We start from the raw sequence: 21285 nt of genomic DNA on the forward strand, positions 1-21285 counted from the left end.
GCGCATGCTGCTAAAAAATAATGTTTAAGTTGTCGTTTGGTCGAAAACCATCTATGGGCTGCTCTTCTGCGCTGTGTTATCGGAATACGTAAAGAAATTTGGAAAACTATTTGTTTTAACATGAAGGGACTGGTTTAGAATTCTCCCTACACAAAAATTTCTAAATTGCGGGAGCAAATGATGTCCTCATGGTAATAACCAAAGGCTGAAAAGTCACCACTTGTGGAACACCTAATTTAAATCTTAATAATTTATTTTAACTCATATTCCAAGAAATAGTTATTAAAAAAAAGAAGGGGCTGCATGTCACAGAAAAATCGCAACTATTTGCATTAAAAATTCCAGCTCTGCGCTGTGTTCATAAACAGAGGTCTCGACATTCGACTGCATCACTTTTTTTAGTTAAGCTTATGCTAACAAACCGATACCCATAGAAGAGCTGAATAACAACATTCCGACATGGCAGCTCTTTCACTCGCAATACTGGAAAACGTAATGGAAAGAAATTATATACCAAAATAGCAATAAAATTATCTGAACAGTTTGGTTGTTTTTGAGATTATACAACTTTTTTCATTGCCAAATGACTGAAACAAATGGTCATCATCACATTCAAGAACTTTTTCGTAACTATAAAATTTACTGTTATTACACTTGTGCCAAAGGAAATTCTTTCAACTGACATCAATTCGATTGATTTTCCGGTATGGTAAACTTGCAATAGCTTTATTGTTGGTAAGAAAATTGATGTTATACTTGTTACATTCCAGCATAGCATAGAAGGGTCCGGATCAGCTATGCGGTAGCATCGGGCGATACTAATTGAAGCGGTATTCTTTGTGCCATTGTTCTTTGTATGTTACCCCGCGAGTTCATCACCAATTTATCGCGCCGATAACGCATCATCATTGCAAATTGCTCCATTGTGTGGCATGTGTTCCAGTTTCGCGGCCTGGTCACTTCGTTGGTTTTGTTTTTCATCTTGCTTTCATGGCGCTTCGCGTTCGGTTTCTGAGGTACGTTTCAAGGATGGGATGGTGGGTAAGATTTGGATAGCTTAGTATTGGTATCCATAGTTGGGGTTAAAGCTTTGCTGACTATTCGCTGGTGGCAGATACTGGTTCGAGGGTGCCGACGGGTAACCTTGAACTGGTGTGGCAGTATTTTGGAACTGTTGCTGCGGAGCTTGGTATTGCGGTTGCGGTTGAGGTGCTCCATACTGTTGGCTCGGGGACTGGTACTGAGGCTGTGGAGCACTGAATTGCTGACCTGGTTGCTGTTGATTGTAACCTTGTGGTCCCTGGTAAGCCGGGTTTTTGGGACGGGCGGCTGCTTCAGCATATAGCTTGGCATGCAGGTTGTAGGCACTGTGAAAAAAGAAATGGGTTGACGAATGAACGAAATATTTAATTACTTATAAAAACCTACTCTTGCAATTCCTGGGGAAGAGGCGGTGGCGTTGGCAGATGATCTCCGACCGGCTGGAATCCTCCAGCATCGGCTTTGTACTGAATGCTGTACAACTTACCATCGGGCCCCGTATATGAATATCCACCGGTAACGATCTGTTCACCCTGCTCGGGACCAATTTTTCGATTGTAGCCTTCTTCCTTATGTTGTATGCCGTTTCCAGTTGCATAGCTGTCCGTTAGTCGATATAAATAGGAAATTGGATTAGAAAAAATGAAATGATACGATTATTGATTCATTTGTGCTTGTCGGAAAAATCTTATTACAAAATATTCAAGCGACAGGATGTTAATCGGATCGGCGAATTGCACGTAAACAAGAATTTATAATAGGCAGTGCTGTGAATATCTTGATTTATATAATGATACTGTCTGGAATGATTCACTGGTCAAGGTTGGGGTCAAGCTGAGCTTCAAATGCATTGGCCCTCCTTACTCAAGCGCACGCTGTATGAGTTGATGTAATATGCGAACGTCACCGTTTCTCGTAAAGGGGCAATAACTCATAGCCTGCATGTTCATTGGTTAATAATAACACGTGAAAAGAATGCTAATTATTCAACGGAGATATATGGATGCTGATGAGTGCACACAGTACATTTTTTTCTATGGACGAGTTATGTCATAAACAATTTATATTTTAGTTTAAATGGAATGCTGCCGATAGTCAGTTTTTGTTACGATTGTCATGGTTTCAACTTGCCTGTCGTGTGATAAAAATTTTTATTTGCGGGGTCGGGATTCGAACCCGGACAGATTGCGTCAAAGGTGATCGTTTTATGACAGTGATAGTTTGAAAACTCGATTGAAATTAAATACTTGAACCAGTTCAATGAATAATTTCAGAATGCTCGACCAGTTGTAGGATTTGTTGGGTCTATTTTCAAGTTTGAAAAAACAGGCTCTATAGGAAAATGCTAGTTTAGTTTTTTTATTTGCTTTGTGTTTGATATTCGGATATTTTTATAAGACGCCAGAATTGAATTTTTCGAATTTTACGATGTCTGAATTAGTTCAACTGAGAGTGCGATTGAGTTTTGTGTTTTTTAATGAAATAACCGCTGCGGAACCATTGCGAATGTTGCAGAAGACTTGCGGGGACAAACCCGGTCCAAAACCACGACATTTGATAGATATAAAATGCTTAAAGATGGCAGAGTACGCGTTGAAGACAAAGAGCGTTTCCACATCAACTTCGGGGAACGCGTTTCGAGCCGATTGAAGATATGAGAGCCAATTCAACATGAGCATGAACACTTGTACTTCAGCCTGAAATATTATTGTTCGATTCATACACTTCAAATAAAAAAAAAGGCGGGTGGGTAATATCAGAGACATAACTGGATGTCGTGAATACGAAAACAACTGACATGTTCCTTAACACTTCCGAATATCAATTAGTTGATTAATTGTATGAAATTGTATGTAGAATTTGAAACGATGCACCTAAACTAAAGTACAGATTAGTTACATTTAACATTCTGAAACACAAATATTGTGTAAATAACCAGTATAGTTCTTTATAATAAAATCATGGTGGCTCTGAAAAGAACCTTTTATGAAAGCGTTTGTGATGGAGAGTGATGAGTTGATTTCGAATTCCGATGGATGCCGCTGACTTCCGTCATCTAATTCCAGGCTGAACTGTTGTACGTGGGTACGATACTGATATGGTTGGTGTAGGTGTAGCGTTTACAACCGATTATAATCTTCCAATAAAGAAAACATCAATTCGCTGGGTTGATCAATGATACAATAGGCCTAATTTATTGAACGAAACTAACAATATTCTATAAGGATTCGTTTCTAGCATTCAGAAGGGTCAAATTGCGTAATTCTCTACGACATTAAACTCTGGAACATTTTTCGCAAAAACAAAGAAGGCTTCATTTGATCTCGATTACTGTGAATTTCACACAGCGCTCAAATCTAACCAAACTGTTCTAGATTTGCACTAAACCGAGGGTATTTACCTTCGATTTGCGAGCAACAAATCCTAATAGTTCATTAGAAATCCATCAGAACGGCTGATTTTGTGTAATGCTCTCCACCGTTGTTTTTTCATCAATGCAAATGACTGGCAGCTGTGACGTAATCGCTCTTGTCGGAAGCGAAACTAGCTTTGCAAACGACACAAAATACATCCGCTCGCAGTGGCGATAGAATCCAAACTGATCCAGTTTTTGTTAATAGCTTTCTTTTTACGTGATTTCGTTTGTAGCTTTTTACTAATGGGCGGTCCTAACGGCTATAAAAATAGCAGCATACAGAATTTTAATGCCGATTATTTCATTTCGGACTTGCATAATTTATCGAAAGAAACTATCAATATGCTGTAGGGATTTGTTTGTAGCATTCAGAAGGACCAAATTGAGGAACTCACTACGATATTCACCACTTTTCGGAACATTTTTCTCGAACGATTTGTTGTACAGCAGCAGATATTTTGTTCTTTTCCTCAGAACGCGTTCTGATTGGCTGGTGTTGACATGAATCAAATGAGACAGGTTTTTCAATAATGTCCTATTGAAATACTTCAATGCTTTTGCTATACACGTTTAAGTTGAAAAATGTCGATTCTATTGGTAGTTAGATTATATAAATCCTTTCACAGATCACTGAGCTATGAGCTTTAAAAATACGAGAAGGCAAACGCGGATTATCCCCTTTGATACTCGTTTATACCAAACATTTCAGAAAAGTTTAATTTTGAATTATTTGAGATTATGTCACACAACTGATAATTTTATCATAAAATTGTGATCATATTTCCGATGGCGTGTAGCAAAAATTATGTTGATTCGTTAGATACAACCAGAGATATTTACGATCAAAAACTTATCACTCTCTCAGAGGGTAAATTTTGAAAAGGCACCCCATAGTAAAGTAAGTCGTATTCACGACAAAACAAATATAATATACTCCTATCAGCAATGCTCACTGATTTTCGTCTTGCTATGAATTGGTGCTTTGATTTCATTGTCACCTTTGCCGAATGAGCTGCAACTATTGTTGGCCTTTATGAACGGCAAAAAGAAGGCGGGTGGGTTATGTCACATACATAACTGAAGGACGTGAATACGAATAAAACTGACATGCTTCCTTCTCACTTCCGGATATAGATAATCGTTCGTATTAAAAGATTCTGTGGATTTTGCAACTTGCACTTTTTCGCTTTCAGAGTTCTAACGGTGCATCTGTACTAAAATACGACTTATCGATGACAAAAATATTCTACACTACAATTAAATAATACGGAACAAATACAATTTTATTTGTAGATCCAGATACTCAGTAGAGGTAAACTTCGCATAAGCCTTTGGAAATATTTTAATGATTCAAAAAAGAACCGATTTGCGGATTTTATCCAATGTTTATAACTGTTGAGTTCTTTTTGTCGCCATTAATTTATCTTCACTAGTACTAAAATTCTAGTCCAGTGCTTAATTCTAGAATAGGATTCAAGAACTAAATTCGAAATCTGGGACAGGCTCAGAATTCAGTTGTAAAATTCAGGTTTGGAATCTAGTAGATAAATAAATTAGATCACAAGTTTAGTTGTAGAATTATAAAACTGAACTTTTTTTCATAATCCGAATTGCGTTCCAAATTTCGTTCTAGAACTGAATTCTAAACTTGAGTTTCGAACCTTAATAAAGGAACTGAATTCAGTTAAAAAATGTTGCCCCAAAATCCATGTTCCGAACTCGGAACCTGAAATTAGGTTTTAAATTCAGGTGGACTAGAATCCAGAATCTGAATTCAGTTCTAGAACTTATTCAAAAATTCAGTTCCTTGCTACTGCTCGTTGAAGTGTTCCCCATCCGTAAAGCGAATGGAAACTGCGACCCGAACGTTTGAGGCTTTCTACCACGCAGAAGGTTTATTGTTGCTGATATTGGTGGAAAATCCGTTCTTCAGTTCGATCAAATTTTACCATTTATACTCGTCCTGTAGAACATCGCGTGATATATGCGTGACTTCCTCAAAATCATAGGTTCGAGAAAGCAAACAAGATTGAGTTAGTTAGAGAAAACATAGCATTTGTGCATTTTATGATTATCTATGTTCTGTTGAAATTTTAATCACAAATTCCTGATCGTATTTCTGATGGCATGAAAAAAGAATTATGTTGCTACGTTTAGTACAACTAGTTTACTACAACTCGTACAACTGCACAATCAAGCTCTGCCCCTTGTTGTAGTAAAACGTATTCACTTCAAAAATCCTTGATATTACAATCCTTTTTGCAGATTTTCACCTTCTGTTTCAACAGATTTCGCAGCCGATTCTTTATGTACAGAAACATGGCTAGTGCTACGATCCTATTGACACTACGAATCCTTCTAGGTCGGGACTCGAACATTCGACAACTGGCTTGCAGCGATGCCAGATAGTAGTAGTGTCATTTTCGTAGATTGGCATTTTTCTCGGAAGCTCTCGCGGTGAAAAACTTTTTTTTGCTTGTCAAACAAAACTAGTTTCCGTAGTTCTCCGTTGATAAATTTAAATTTCCGTAGATTTCCGCGGAAACAATCCAATTTCGATAGATTTTGTATACGGATCCGTAGGCCCGTAGAAAATGTTCGAATCCGTAGATCTACGGAGATTTCCGTAGAACTGACATCGCTGCTGGCTTGTAAGACTAGTACTGAAACGCCAACCCGGATAACAGTTTTGTTGAAGGCTCATATTGCCGAAATTTTGTTCGTGTTAACGCACAATTACAGGTTACAGACGAATAATTCTGAATCTTCAGTACTGTATAGGATTTGTCCTCCGTCCTGAACAATGACACTTTTATCATCGCCAATTGTTTTTTGAAGTTCAAATATCCTAGATGAATTAAAAAAAATGTTCGAAAAGTTTGACATTTGTATTTTAAACAAAATAGTGCGAACTCAGCAGCGCTGCCAGTTTAACATTAAAATTGCCAATTCAACGGAGGACCGTGATGTTCACCAACAAACTTCGTTACTTCAGATAGAGAAAGTAGGCGGCGCATTTGTATTGTTTTAGAAATAAATAATACGATACACGAATAAGCGATACCAGTTTAGGGTATTTCACATACAATTTGAGTAATCAGAAAATTTGTTATTTTTAACTTCAAGTCAACGAACATTATATGAAAGTGTTGTTGAAGTACTGGCAAATTGACATTTTCTAATATTTCAAAAGTACAAAGATATTGGTCGACAAGTTAAAATTGTCATATTCTGGTTTTTGCCTTTCTCACTGTGAAAACCAATCATTGTGAATGCAATCACTGTGAAAACCGATTTTTGAACCGAGGCTCGGCGTGCACTCACTTGAAAGGTCTTGTAACACCATACAAAGCTGAACCGATTCTTACAAAGTTAGATTAAAATGAAAAGTACAATTGTCCTATATAAAGTTTTATTTTGATCCGACTTCCGGTTCCGGAATTACAGTGTGATTAGTGAAAAAGTTCTTATTTCTAATTATTTCCTCACTTTACTCAGAGATGACGTGTCCGATTTCAACAAACTTAGATTCAAATGAAAGGTCTCATAGTCTCATGCAAAACAAAAGTTTTACCGCACTGCTTGGGTCAGATCTCAGTTGTATAGTTCCCCAAGAAACTAAAACCACATTTTACATTTAAATATATGAAGGAATGTGTGTGCGATCCATTCTACACAGAATGAAATAATGAAATTTACACGACATGTAAATCATTAGTAACATGATTTGATTTTGATTTGATTGAACGAGATTTTGATTGAAAACCTTCATCGATGCAAAACTAAATTGGATTGAGTTGAATTTTCAATGAATATAACTGTATCTTTCAATTACCGCTTAGTTTGCGATTAAATTCTATTGAAACCTACAAAATTGTTAAGTAACTTTATGTGCATGAAAATACATGTAAATTCACAAAATATTTTTATCTGTGTAGCTACTTTTCATTGCGTTGTTTATATAATGAAATGATTTATTTAGAAAATTAATGAAAAATATAAAATAAAGGTATAATTCATTTAAAGCGCTGTTTGAGGAACTATTGTATCAATTGTTGAAAAAATTCTGCGTGTTGTTAGATTCACACTGCAATGGTCGCGTATGATGTTTCTGATATGTAATTTATAATATATGTAATTTATTTGGAGAAAATACGAAGCTTTATCAACTCAAATTGCTGCGTAAAAATATTCCTAGTAACACTCGAAGTAACATCTTATACCGTTTTCATTTATTGATCAGAGTAGCCCGAGAGCTGACCCAGAGTCGCCCAAACAACTTTTGATGAGTTTGTTTTAGCAACCTGGGGTCGCTCTAGATCGGACTCCAATCGCGTAGTTTCGCTCTGAAAATTTTCTCGCACCACGCATCCATGCGAGTTTGTTTATTTTTTCTTTTTTATATGAGTTGTTGTTTAGGGTGCGTCTTCAGTTTTTTTGTTTGCGTTGTGCTGCCTTGTAAGAAAAAAGCTCTTGTCAAAATCGAGAGCATTTTTTTTGGATATATTTTCCCCTACTGGGTTAGTTTAATTAATCGATTAGTACACTTGATTAATCGAGAAAACTACTTTTTCTTCATCATAATTTTCGAACGACATTAGTGTCGATTCTTGCCGCCATCTTAGATGTCGTCAAATATTCTCGAAAAAAAATGCCAACAATAATCCTGTTTGTCTAACGTTGTGCTATTATAGTGAAAACTGCAAAAAATCTGTTTAAATATGTTAATTGAAAGAAAAATTGAAACCAAATCGTAGAAATAATAAATAGTACACGTATAAGTAACGATTGTAATTTTTGGGTCTGTGGTTTACATTTGTTTGACGAGTAAATAAAAAAAATCATTCTAGCTATTTTTATCCTGGTACAAATCAACCCCAAAATACTAATAAACAACAATACCATCATCAACTGAACCATCTTTTGCACTCAATGTACAACAAGGTACGCTTGCTTCAGCTAACAATGAACTCAATGGCTGGAAAAACAATAAATGGCAATAAAATATACGGTAATAATGAAGAAAATCTTCATAACAATGTTTCCATTGATAATATCGCCGACGAATCATTGGACGAAGGCGGGAATAGTGAATCATTACCCTCTCCTTCCATTAAATTGCTATATAGCATTGAGTGCGCCTACAATCAAGGAAAAGGAACAAGCTGCAGTAATAAAACATTATACACACATAAACACAAAATGTATAGGGATAAGCCGGCAGTCTGACAGGATTTAAAGCTGTGACAAATAAATTAAATAGAAAAAAATACCGTTACATGACGATTCAAAACTCGTAAAAAGAATCTTCGAAACTGAGCTCAACACTATTCCAATTTGTGAGTTTTGTTAGTTGATGGCCAAATGAACCGATTTCAGCTATACCGGTCCCCTGTTTCGGTTCCGAAATTACGGCAAACAGTGGTCAAAAAATTCAAAACAGAACCGTCTTCGGTCTATAAGACTTAGCCTAACCTTTTTTCCAAAAAAAAAGGTGATGAATATTTGGAAAAAATGTTATTAGAAGCAACGATGCAATAGTTGTAAAAATATCTTCCAAATTGTGCTTAAAGCCGTGTTAATTTGTAGTTTATGTTACTTCGTCTTAACCTATTAACAGTTTCCAGCTACGGAAGCTCCGGAAATTCGATTTCTCCGAGATGGTTCAGATTGTTATAGTTTTAAGGACTTGTAAATTGACGTCTAAACAAACTATCTCATTTCCAAGAAGTTTTTTTTTTAAAATCCCAATATATGAAAAAGGTTTAATCACACCACACGGTAACAAAATACATGTTTTTAAAGTTAGGTTGACTAGGGTTTTATGATAAGATTAGAGCACCTCAACAATTCATCCGATTAAATTAAAGGTTTGTAATTTCTTATAAGTGTTTAATGCTTTGAATCGAACAATAATGAATATCGGTTTTGTTAAACCAATTTATACAAAGGTAGTTTCGCAGAAATACTGCGGATTATTATTAACCTCGACTCAAATACAGCGAACATATTGATACTGATGACAGCACAAACAGTTCATTGCCGTCCGAATAATCCAGAGGCGGAAAGTTCTATGAAATATTGGGGGGGTGGGGGGCACAAAATATTATTACTATAGATCATTAAATTTTAAAATATATAAAAATTTTTATAAAGGGAACGGAGAGGTTAGAGCAAATAAAAGGCAACCAAGCAAGCAAATTTAGTTTCTCTTCCGATCACAAACATGTTCCGTACTATTCCAGTGATAACCAACATTCGAAATTGTAAAGTATAGCACATTTCACATTGTAGTAAATTAGTTTAAAAATTTAAGTAACTTAAGCTAAGAAATATGAACGATTACGGAGACGAATTACGGGGATAACAGAAAAAAGTATTATATCATAAGATATTTCTAATAAACACCAATAAATCTTTTGGAGGGGACAAGAAGTGCTTTACTCCTCCTTCCACAAAGTTGCCGCTTCTGTATGCATTAATATGCAACAACAACTCATAATATGTATGCAGTGTATTTATTTGACCTAAATACATATAGAATTTCATCTGCCATGCAAAATTAGACCACTTATTGAATTAGTCTGTGCTCTACACTGATCATACGCACAACAGACCAATTGGTCGCATAGTTTTGAACATTTTTTCGGTGGAAAATCAATTTTGTATTTTTCTGGAGATTAGGAAGCCTAATGACATCCAAAATCTGTTACCGTCAAGGCAGTATTCACTATTCAAGTACTCAGTTTCATTTACAAACACCCCCGGTTGGAATTTTCCTGTTTTTACACAAATTTTCTGTTAATAGTTTCTAAGAATATCAACCTCATTCTGGGCTGACATCACTGGATGAAATAATCACTATTACTCACTCGAAACGATAGCTTCCATCGCCGTTGTTCACATTTTCATAATGCAGAATTGGGATCGGTGTGGTGCGTGATTGCTGGAAACCTCCTTGGAATCCCCCACTAGACTGACCTCCACCGAATCCTCCGTATGATTGTGATGGCTGTGTTGGCTGCTGCTGCTGCTGTAGTTGATGACCCTGCTGTGGATTGTATCCAAACTGACTCTGAGTTTGGCCACCACCACCAAGAGGCGCAACGGAGGGGTAACCTCCCTGATTGCTGGCTTGGCCGGTGGGAGGTAGATACTGATTTGAAGGTGCTCCACTATACTGACCATCCAGTTGTGGAGCATTTAAAAAATTACCATCCCCTCCGCCACCACGCCCAGCTCCTGGTGGTGCCGGTGCTCCATACAGATTATCCAGACGGGCTGCTAAAACACTACCCACTAGGGCACACCAAAGGATCTGATAAGATTTTCACGGGTAAAGCAAGAAAAATTGCATGTTAGAATTCACACTTGATCCTGGTAAACAACAACAGCACGAACCGTTTTGCTTATCATCGCCAATTATCGTCACTGTCCCGAGAAATGAATTGTGTTTGTTTCGATTCCGAGGAATCAATTCGAAACAATGATAGAACACAAAACTTCCTTCAAACGAGATCGCGAGTTTTGGGCTTCGTGAAGGGACGTGTCTGTGCTGAGGATGAGATGATCGAAGCGACTAATGCTGGGAAAAGATGAGTTTGCGGTTTTATACAAACACACAATCGGTTCTAACACCCGGATGACGACCGTTCCAAGATATTGCGCGCATTTTTTTTTCATGCAAAAAAAAGAAGCCCTCTCTGACAAGAGCAGTTTACGGCCGTTCACCATTCTTACAGAGTGCAGTACAACACCGTCGCCATCACCGTAACCAAGTTCCAAGGTATGCCTACCAGCACGGCGTAACCAAATTCTCCGCATCATCATTCTTCTAATCATCGAACGTCGCGCAGCATCATCACGATCGTCATCATCGAAACGAGGTGATAGTGGCAGGTGAATGAATACAACGGCCTAATCCAAAATAGCACGTGAACATGGCATCTGAGAAGCCGAAAGTGGCGGTGGTTGGTAGTAAAAGTACTCAACAGGTCTAACTTCATAAATTCGCAGCTTTTGGCGTTCGGAATCGAACTCTATTTACTGCTTGATGGCAAAACTGCTATACGCTTTGATGATGATGATTAACTTCACCATAAATACTGGTTCGTTACAAGTGATGCCGCCATCGCGCCTCGGAGCAGATTGGATGCCGATACTTATTTACTGGTAGTTGAATTAATAGAGCAAAACCAATCGATCGGTTGTTGAAGATTTGTGTGCACTAATTTTTTCTTCGAGGCGGCAGTGTCGTTTACCACTTTTTGGATTTGCGTGACATTGGTATACATTCTGTTGATCGATGTATCGAGTTACAGTGGAAATTCCGGAAAATTGATTTGAATCGCATTTGTTTTGAATATCCAGCATTGACTAGTTTGTGGGGTCTTGTCAAAGTACCAGGTATTAACAAGATTTGTTTGTTTCTAGAAAATTGGGGAACATGCTATGTTCATTTGCTTTTTATATTTTATATGATTTGTGATATGAATAGAATTACGAATTTGTAGCTACTGTTTCAAAAATTGTGCTTCGTATTTATGAATTCATTTTGGGTCATTTTATACTGCAATGCAAATTTTCTACGGTTTCTTTTCGGTGTGAATTGATCATTCGAATATTTGAAACTTCGATTTAAAGATCATAAGTCGGTATACTGTAAAATGCTTTTGATTATTTTGTATGTTTGATTACTTCCAATTCATTTGTGCTTTCAAATTCATTTCAATTAAACTCTGCGTCCACTTTTCTCGAAGATAACTGAACAGCTGATTGAAAATGGCACCAAATCATTAAAACTAATGTTAAATCTGTTTCAATTTGATGGCTTAGTAAGTCCAAATAAACTAATTTCGGGGATACCGGTTTTCAGATTCTAATTCCCGAAGCACATGTGGTTAAAAGCCTAGAGAACTCTTTCTGATTGGTTAAAGTTCATATTGGTTATAGGTAAACGACTACTGTATTGAGTAAATCCAGTTTTCCATCAGTATTTTTACAGGTAAAAACCTTTTTTAATCCACCTAGTGGTGTAGTGATGCCTTTCTCATGTACATATAATATTGTGGAATTCTATTCAAAATTTTTCGCTTCGATTTTTTAAAGAAACCAAGAGATTGTTTGTGCATAACATACATAATAAAACAGTGCTTTGATTGCGTAAGTCATCCTTAAGAGAACGAAGTGGGTTCACTATTTTATGCACTTCCGGCACCGGAACCCGAGAACCGATATAATCAAAGCCGGTTCGTACGGCCACCAACTAACATGACACACAAATTCTTCTCGTACGCACTCCAAATTACGATTTAAATGTTTGTTGCATCCGAAAATATTTTTGTGATGGTGTACAATATTGAACATACTTTACCCTATAACTCCGGAACCGAAAGTCGGATCCGGATGAAATTCAAAATTGCGTATGGGACCAAAAGACCTTTCATTTGAATCTAAGTTTGTGGAAATCGGTCAAACCATCGCTGAGAAAAGTGAGTGAGATCCATTTTGGTATATATGACCACTATTTGCAGTACTTCCGGAACTGGATACCGGGAACCAGGATAGCCGGAATCGGTTTGTTTAGTTGCCTACTGATAATGACTATCGATTTGTGTAGTTTCGAGGTCAGTTTAAAAATTTTTTTTACGTATTTTGTTTCGCCGGTTTAAGTGACGGTGTACAATATTGAATACACTTTACCCTATAATTCCGGAATCTAAGTTTGTCAAAATCGGTTCAGCCATCTCCGAGAAAACCTAGTGAGATTATTTGACACATTCACACACGCATACATGCACACACACATTCGACTCAAAAGGTACCTGGGGATGTCATATTAGGTATCTGAAACAGAAATGCCATCAGAGAATCAACTTTCTTCGTACAATAACTGGATCATGGTGGGGTGCCCACCCAGGAGACCTGATCAGGCTGTACCAAACAACGATATTGTCCGTAATGGAATACGGATGCTTCTGCTTCCGATCCGCGGCGAACACCCATTTTATCAAGCTGGAAAGAATTCAGTATCGTTGTTTGCGTATTGCCTTAGGTTGCATGCAGTCGACTCATACGATGAGTCTCGAAGTGCTCGCGGGCGTCTTACCATTGAAAAACCGATTCTGGGATCTCTCATATCGATTGCTAATCCGATGCGATATCTTGAATCCGATGGTGATTGAAAACTTCGAAAGGCTTATCGAGCTTAATTCTCAGACCCGTTTTATGTCCTTGTATTTTGATTACATGGCCCAGAATATTAATCCTTCTTCGTTTGCTTTCAACCGTGCTCATTTGTTGGATACTTCTGATTCTACTGTGTTTTTCGACACATCCATGAGAGAAGAGATTCGTGGAATTCCGGGTTACATACGCCCTCAAGTGACCCCTAATATTTTTTACAATAAGTTTAGAGCAGTCGACTGTGAAAAAATGTTTTACACTGACGGATCAAATCTCAACGGGTCCACAGGCTTCGGTATCTTCAATCAGAACATCACCGCTTCTTACAAACTCAGTGATCCGGCTTCAGTTTACGTCGCAGAATTAGCTGCTATTCAGTACACCCTCGAGATCATTGAAACCTTGCCCAAAGACCATTACTTCATTGTCACGGACAGTCTAAGCTCAATAGAAGCTCTCCGGGCAATGAAGCCAGGAAAGTATCCCCCATATTTCCTGGGGAAAATACGGGAACATTTGAGAACTTTATCTGAACGGTCTTATTCAATATCGTTAGTCTGGGTCCCTTCGCATTGTTCCATTCCGGGCAATGAAAAGGCAGACTCATTGGCCAAGGCGGGCGCATTAAATGGTGAAATTTACGAAAGACCAATTTGCTTCAACGAATTTTTCAGTATATCTCGTCGAAGGACTCTCGAAAGTTGGCAAACTTCATGGAGTAATGGGGAGCTGGGACGATGGTTACACTCCATTATCCCGAAGGTATCGACGAAACCTTGGTTCAGAGGGATGAATGTGGGTCGTGATTTCATTCGTGTGATGTCCCGGCTCATGTCTAATCATAACACCTTGGATGCACACCTCCGGCGTATCGGCCTCGTGGAGAGCGGTCTATGCACTTGCGGTAAGGGTTATCACGACATCGAACATATTGTCTGGGCATGTACCGAGTATTGTGGCGCCAGATCGCAGCTAATGGACTCCCTTCGGGCCCGAGGTATATCACCTGGGGTTCCAGTACGAGACGTGTTGGCTCATCGAGACCTTCCCTATATGTCACTCTTATACCAGTTCATAAAAATCATCAACGTACAAGTCTGATCTGTGTTCTCTCAGAAACCTTTATCCCATTCCACGTGGGTGTTCAAGCCAATGAAATAAAAGCGAAACGAGTCCTTGCTTTTTTTCGAGTCTTCTCTTATCCCCCGATGATATTTCAGTTCAACCTCGATCCTAACATCCGCTCGCAACACCTCATCCAACATCTGTTCACCATCTTCTTCGGAACTAACAAGATCTTTGTGCTGACACTAATTTTGTTTTGCTCCCCCTTCTTTCGTCTTTTCACTATCTCGACGTGAACTAATAAGATCTTTTCGCTGAGCTAAGTAACTTCACTTTCTTATCCCTTGTTCCAACAACATTTATTTCTCCCTGTTTCACTCCTTCCAGACGATGATCAACGCGCGGGCCACCCGCCGGGTTCTAACTGCCCGGGGGTGTTTCCCGCGGACCCACACGAAAGAATACGAAAAACCATCGATGCGTACCAACGTCACCAGGATAATTCAGCGTACAAGTTCCAACCGACCAGACGCTGCCGATGACTAGTTGGAGACTACATCCTTGGAATCTGATCTCCTCGAAATCACATCACGAAATAGAAGAAATTACTTTAATTTTAAGTGGTAAAATTAATGCCCTCGGCATCTTATAGCTTAACGCAGTGTGCCTTAATATATATTATTGAATAAAATGCACACACACAGACATTGCTCAGCTCGATGAATTAAGTCGAATGGTATATGACACTTGGCCCTCCGGGCTTGTTTTTCAATGAGTTAATTATGAAAAATGTTGTGTTAACTAAGCAGCGGGAAGTTTTAGTTTTATAGGAAGTTAATTGGCAGAAAAGTGTAGCTGAAGCGCATCAAATGATTGTGGATGTTTATGGTGATAATGCTCCAACTGAGAAATCATTAGGGAATGATTCCGATGTTTCAAGAATGCAGATTTCAGCATTGAAGACAGGCTCTGGACAACCAAAAAAATTCGAAGACAAACAGTTGGAGGCATCAAACGCAAGAGGAGCTTGCAGAATCGCTGACATTGCTCCTTCTGATCTGGCAGGTCATCGGTTTACTTCTTTCGTAGAAATCTAAAATTGGCTTCCTACTTGAATCATCTCAAAAGACGAGACTTTTGTTCGAGATGGAAATCGAAAATTGTCTGAGAGGTGGGAAATAGTAGTAACTAGCGATGGACGATACTTAAATTAATTTGTAAAATTCTTTTTATTATGAAACAAATGCATTTTTGCCCCCAACAAAATTATTCGAATTGATTTGTACTCCCAATATATTATTCTATTCGTTTATAAAAAATACTGGTTTCTTATGACACTGATTTATGGCACTGTCTACATGGTATCTCATAAACAGCGTTTTTGTTTTTGTCTTTTCTTTTTGTGAAAAGTTCGGTCCGAAGGAAACATTCATATCTAAGTCTATCAAATATTTTTTAATTTTTGTCTTATTTTTATCTACTTCCAAACTATTGTATATTGTATATGTTCTCTCTCCTGTCACACTTTCTAGTACCCACCTATAGAAGTCATTTTTTTAAATAGTTTAGACAGTTTCAAGTGTTCTTAGTCTAACATTTTCGTGTGTTAGTTTCAAAGCTCTATCTGCCAATGATATGAAAACTTTTTTTTATTCGCGTACAGATTAACTGATTTAAATCTAATCAATTTGAGTTGTCATTGAAACTGTTGAATACGTCCTTTCTTGTTTCGCCCTAAGAGTTCAATCTACCTAGTGGTACAATAATGCCTTTTGCTTATTACTTATATTTTAATAAATATCGCCAGAGAATTCAAACTTCAAAAATCTGAAAATTTATTTGGGTATAAACTAACATAATTTCAATTTGTAGTCGAATGGTAGATGACATTTGGCCCTCCGGCCCAATTTTTACTAGTCCTTTTTTCAAGTGATTGCATAACCTTTCTATATGAGGAAGTTAAAATACAATGAGTACATCTAAAACAATTGTGCCGCAAATGACCAACTTGCTCATGTTGCGCTAGCAGCTAAAGAGGAGAGATTTTCACAGAAGTAACTATAACTATACCGATCAGATGCACATAACAAAATCATAACACAAGTATATCAGCAGTTGATATGTATAACAATTGGTGTTATTTTGAGATTTTTAACAAATGAAAACAGTTGAAAGTTAAAACTTATGATAACAATATAATAACAAAATCAGTTATGATGTTTTATTTTCATTTGCAAGACTCATGATGAAGTTCATTAATTGAAAAAATGAGTTCTTCCGTTGCTTTATATCGAAATATAATGATCAGAATTTCAGAAAACTAAAAGAAGAAATCAGATCACTAAAATAAATCATTGATTTAATAAAAAAAATCACTCAACAATTTTGGATTGAAACGATGCTAAAAGTTAGCTGTGATATAGTTTTTCTGTGTTAAATTTGCTATCTAATTTTTTACAACTATTGTTATGAATTTCTGCTTTCGGACTTCTGTAGTTATATCAAATTCAATAATAATTGTGATGCAAACGTTCCAAAATCTGTTACGATTTTGTTCCCGCTAGAGTCTTTTTTGTTATGATTTTTGTTATTTTAACAGTTTACCAGCCAAAAATATTTCAAAATTTGTTACCAAATATTTCTGAAATAAATTAGTCCAGTTGTTATAATTCTGTTATTACCATCTGATCGGGTAACGTTTCACCTTTGCATACAATGCCTTGAATTGCTTTGCATGTATACTCTTAGCAAAATTGAACATAACACATGACGTAAATCCAAATATGCCGTATTCTCTCGGATAGTGATGAAATATTCCATTAAGTACTAAAACTGAGTTTTGTGCCCGATTCGATGTCAAATTCAAGAATGAGCAAAATTGGATCTTGAATAATAGGTACACAGAAAGAAATTATGAATTTTACAGGCGGCATAATTTTACAAACGATACAATTCATAACTACTTAAATTGTCAAATGAGGTAATATTCCATTCGTACAGAATTTCACAGGCTCCAAGTGTAATTTGTACTCGGCTACTAAGTGTCGCTGTATGGATTTATATGTAAAAATTATTTATTAAGCAGATATGTGTTTCTGTGGGTCAGTCGATTGAGTGGCGTGCTATGTATGTGTGTGTATGTGTCAAATAATCTCACTAGGTTTTCTCGGAGATGGCCGAACCGATTTTTACAAACTAACATTTAAATTAAAGGTCTTATGGTCCTTCCAAAAATTACTGTATATTTTCGGATTCAACAAAATTTTAAACCGTCGTTTAGAGTACGATGGCAAAATCGTATAAAAACTTCCAAATTTGAATAAAAACTAGTAGGGTTTGCACGTCATGTTAGTTGATGGCCGTACGAACTTTTCTGAGCATATCTACAATAAATAACAATTCTAAAACAATTGTAGAACATCTTGAAATTTCGATAGGTTATATTTTTTTCTTAGGATACTCTTCTCATACTGCTCATACTCTCGAAAATATACTGTGATATTCTACAAAAAATATTGAATCAAAACAGTTTGTTCGGACATAAACTTCAAATTGAAGCAGATTTGAGAAAAATGGACTAAATTTCTCTCCGTTTTGTTAATCGTTGGTTTGACATTTTAAACACACTTTACCCTTTGCGTGTGATTACGGAAATGGAAGTAGGCTTCCGATGAAATACAATATACAACGTTTTATTCGAGATTAGGTTTGTGAGAATCTCTTAGGCCACTTGTGAGTAAATGAAGTGAGTTCCGTTTGTGGGCTTTGAACCACTATTTTCGAGTACTGGAAACCGGTATAACCGATGTCGGTTTGTATGGCCAGAGACCAGCATTATTCACAAATTGAAACAGTTTAGAGCCATTACTCTAAATGACGGTTTGGAATTTTAAGCACATTTCACCTTGGAATTCCGATACTAAGGATATATCGAAAAGTAGTTAGCAACATTGATTATTGAATAAAAAAAGCGAAAAAATAAAAACATATTTTGACATCAGTTTTCAATATATTGTATAATTACATTTTTATGCATTTCACAGATTATTTTGAAGAAAATCCTAGTTCCTGTGAAACGCTCGCACTTTCGACTTGACATTCTTCATTAAATTCAGCACATTTACTTTTGTGACTTTCCTGGTGGCAGCTGTCCATTTTTTTTGAACTCCTGCATGTTTTGGCACACTGTACCTTCCTTCCGAAAGTGCCGCTTGACAATTGCCCAATACCTTTCAATTGACCGAAGATCCGGGCAGTTCAGTGGGTTGATGAATTGTACTTTATTTTTTGATAACCACTGTAGAACGAAGTTGGCGTAGTGGACTGAAGCTAAATCCGGCCAGAAGAGAGGAGGGGCCTTATGCTTTCTGTACAGTGGCAGCATTCTCTTTTTCAAAAATTCTTCCTCGTACACCTTGGCGTTAATTGTGCCCTTCGTGATGAAAATCGACGACCGCAAACCACAGGTACAAACTGCTTGCCAGACCAACACCTTCTGCCCAAACTTTTCCATCGCCACAACAGTTTACCAGCCAAAAATATTTCAAAATTTGTTACCAAATATTTCTGAAATAAATTAGTCCAGTTGTTATAATTCTGTTATTACCATCTGATCGGGTAACGTTTCACCTTTGCATACAATGCCTTGAATTGCTTTGCATGTATACTCTTAGCAAAATTGAACATAACACATGACGTAAATCCAAATATGCCGTATTCTCTCGGATAGTGATGAAATATTCCATTAAGTACTAAAACTGAGTTTTGTGCCCGATTCGATGTCAAATTCAAGAATGAGCAAAATTGGATCTTGAATAATAGGTACACAGAAAGAAATTATGAATTTTACAGGCGGCATAATTTTACAAACGATACAATTCATAACTACTTAAATTGTCAAATGAGGTAATATTCCATTCGTACAGAATTTCACAGGCTCCAAGTGTAATTTGTACTCGGCTACTAAGTGTCGCTGTATGGATTTATATGTAACAATTATTTATTAAGCAGATATGTGTTTCTGTGGGTCAGTCGATTGAGTGGCGTGCTATGTATGTGTGTGTATGTGTCAAATAATCTCACTAGGTTTTCTCGGAGATGGCCGAACCGATTTTTACAAACTAACATTTAAATTAAAGGTCTTATGGTCCTTCCAAAAATTACTGTATATTTTCGGATTCAACAAAATTTTAAACCGTCGTTTAGAGTACGATGGCAAAATCGTATAAAAACTTCCAAATTTGAATAAAAACTAGTAGGGTTTGCACGTCATGTTAGTTGATGGCCGTACGAACTTTTCTGAGCATATCTACAATAAATAACAATTCTAAAACAATTGTAGAACATCTTGAAATTTCGATAGGTTATATTTTTTTCTTAGGATACTCTTCTCATACTGCTCATACTCTCGAAAATATACTGTGATATTCTACAAAAAATATTGAATCAAAACAGTTTGTTCGGACATAAACTTCAAATTGAAGCAGATTTGAGAAAAATGGACTAAATTTCTCTCCGTTTTGTTAATCGTTGGTTTGACATTTTAAACACACTTTACCCTTTGCGTGTGATTACGGAAATGGAAGTAGGCTTCCGATGAAATACAATATACAACGTTTTATTCGAGATTAGGTTTGTGAGAATCTCTTAGGCCACTTGTGAGTAAATGAAGTGAGTTCCGTTTGTGGGCTTTGAACCACTATTTTCGAGTACTGGAAACCGGTATAACCGATGTCGGTTTGTATGGCCAGAGACCAGCATTATTCACAAATTGAAACAGTTTAGAGCCATTACTCTAAATGACGGTTTGGAATTTTAAGCACATTTCACCTTGGAATTCCGATACTAAGGATATATCGAAAAGTAGTTAGCAACATTGATTATTGAATAAAAAAAGCGAAAAAATAAAAACATATTTTGACATCAGTTTTCAATATATTGTATAATTACATTTTTATGCATTTCACAGATTATTTTGAAGAAAATCCTAGTTCCTGTGAAACGCTCGCACTTTCGACTTGACATTCTTCATTAAATTCAGCACATTTACTTTTGTGACTTTCCTGGTGGCAGCTGTCCATTTTTTTTGAACTCCTGCATGTTTTGGCACACTGTACCTTCCTTCCGAAAGTGCCGCTTGACAATTGCCCAATACCTTTCAATTGACCGAAGATCCGGGCAGTTCAGTGGGTTGATGAATTGTACTTTATTTTTTGATAACCACTGTAGAACGAAGTTGGCGTAGTGGACTGAAGCTAAATCCGGCCAGAAGAGAGGAGGGGCCTTATGCTTTCTGTACAGTGGCAGCATTCTCTTTTTCAAAAATTCTTCCTCGTACACCTTGGCGTTAATTGTGCCCTTCGTGATGAAAATCGACGACCGCAAACCACAGGTACAAACTGCTTGCCAGACCAACACCTTCTGCCCAAACTTTTCCATCGCCACCGTGGTGTCAGCGTCGTTCAGGTACACCGATTTCGTATAATATTGCGGTCCGGGCAGTGCTCGAGAGTCTTCCTTGGCGTAGGTTTCGTCGTCGATCAGGATGCATCCGTCTTTATTCTGTAGAATCCGGTTAT

At 37.1% G+C, this 21285-nt stretch overlaps 2 protein-coding genes across 3 annotated transcripts in view; one reads left to right on the forward strand and one right to left on the reverse strand.

Moving 5' to 3' along the window:
- The window catches only part of LOC131435075 (uncharacterized), a 397241-nt gene that overhangs the window by 64895 nt on the left and 311061 nt on the right, over nt 1–21285 (forward strand). The window lies entirely within an intron of this gene.
- Nucleotides 698–11046, reverse strand: LOC131435084 (pupal cuticle protein 36a-like). The gene is made up of 4 exons (XM_058602592.1): nt 10859–11046; nt 10330–10775; nt 1429–1641; nt 698–1367 (listed from the first exon to the last, which is right to left on the reverse strand). The coding sequence occupies exons 1-4, from the start codon at nt 10871–10873 to the stop codon at nt 1058–1060; spliced, it is 984 nt and encodes a 327-aa protein (XP_058458575.1). The 5' UTR covers nt 10874–11046; the 3' UTR covers nt 698–1057.

Source organism: Malaya genurostris, chromosome 3 (genome assembly GCF_030247185.1).
Source record: "Malaya genurostris strain Urasoe2022 chromosome 3, Malgen_1.1, whole genome shotgun sequence".
Lineage (NCBI taxonomy): Eukaryota > Metazoa > Arthropoda > Insecta > Diptera > Culicidae > Malaya > Malaya genurostris.

Bases quoted from the DNA above. Each gene is read 5' to 3' on its own strand.
- LOC131435084 (XM_058602592.1), bottom strand. The intron at 1,642-10,329 runs GTGAGTAATAGT...ACTAACGGACAG, and splicing joins GATGGAAGCTATCGTTTCGA to CTATGCAACTGGAAACGGCA. The intron at 1,368-1,428 runs GTAGGTTTTTAT...CTTTTTTCACAG, and splicing joins CTTCCCCAGGAATTGCAAGA to TGCCTACAACCTGCATGCCA.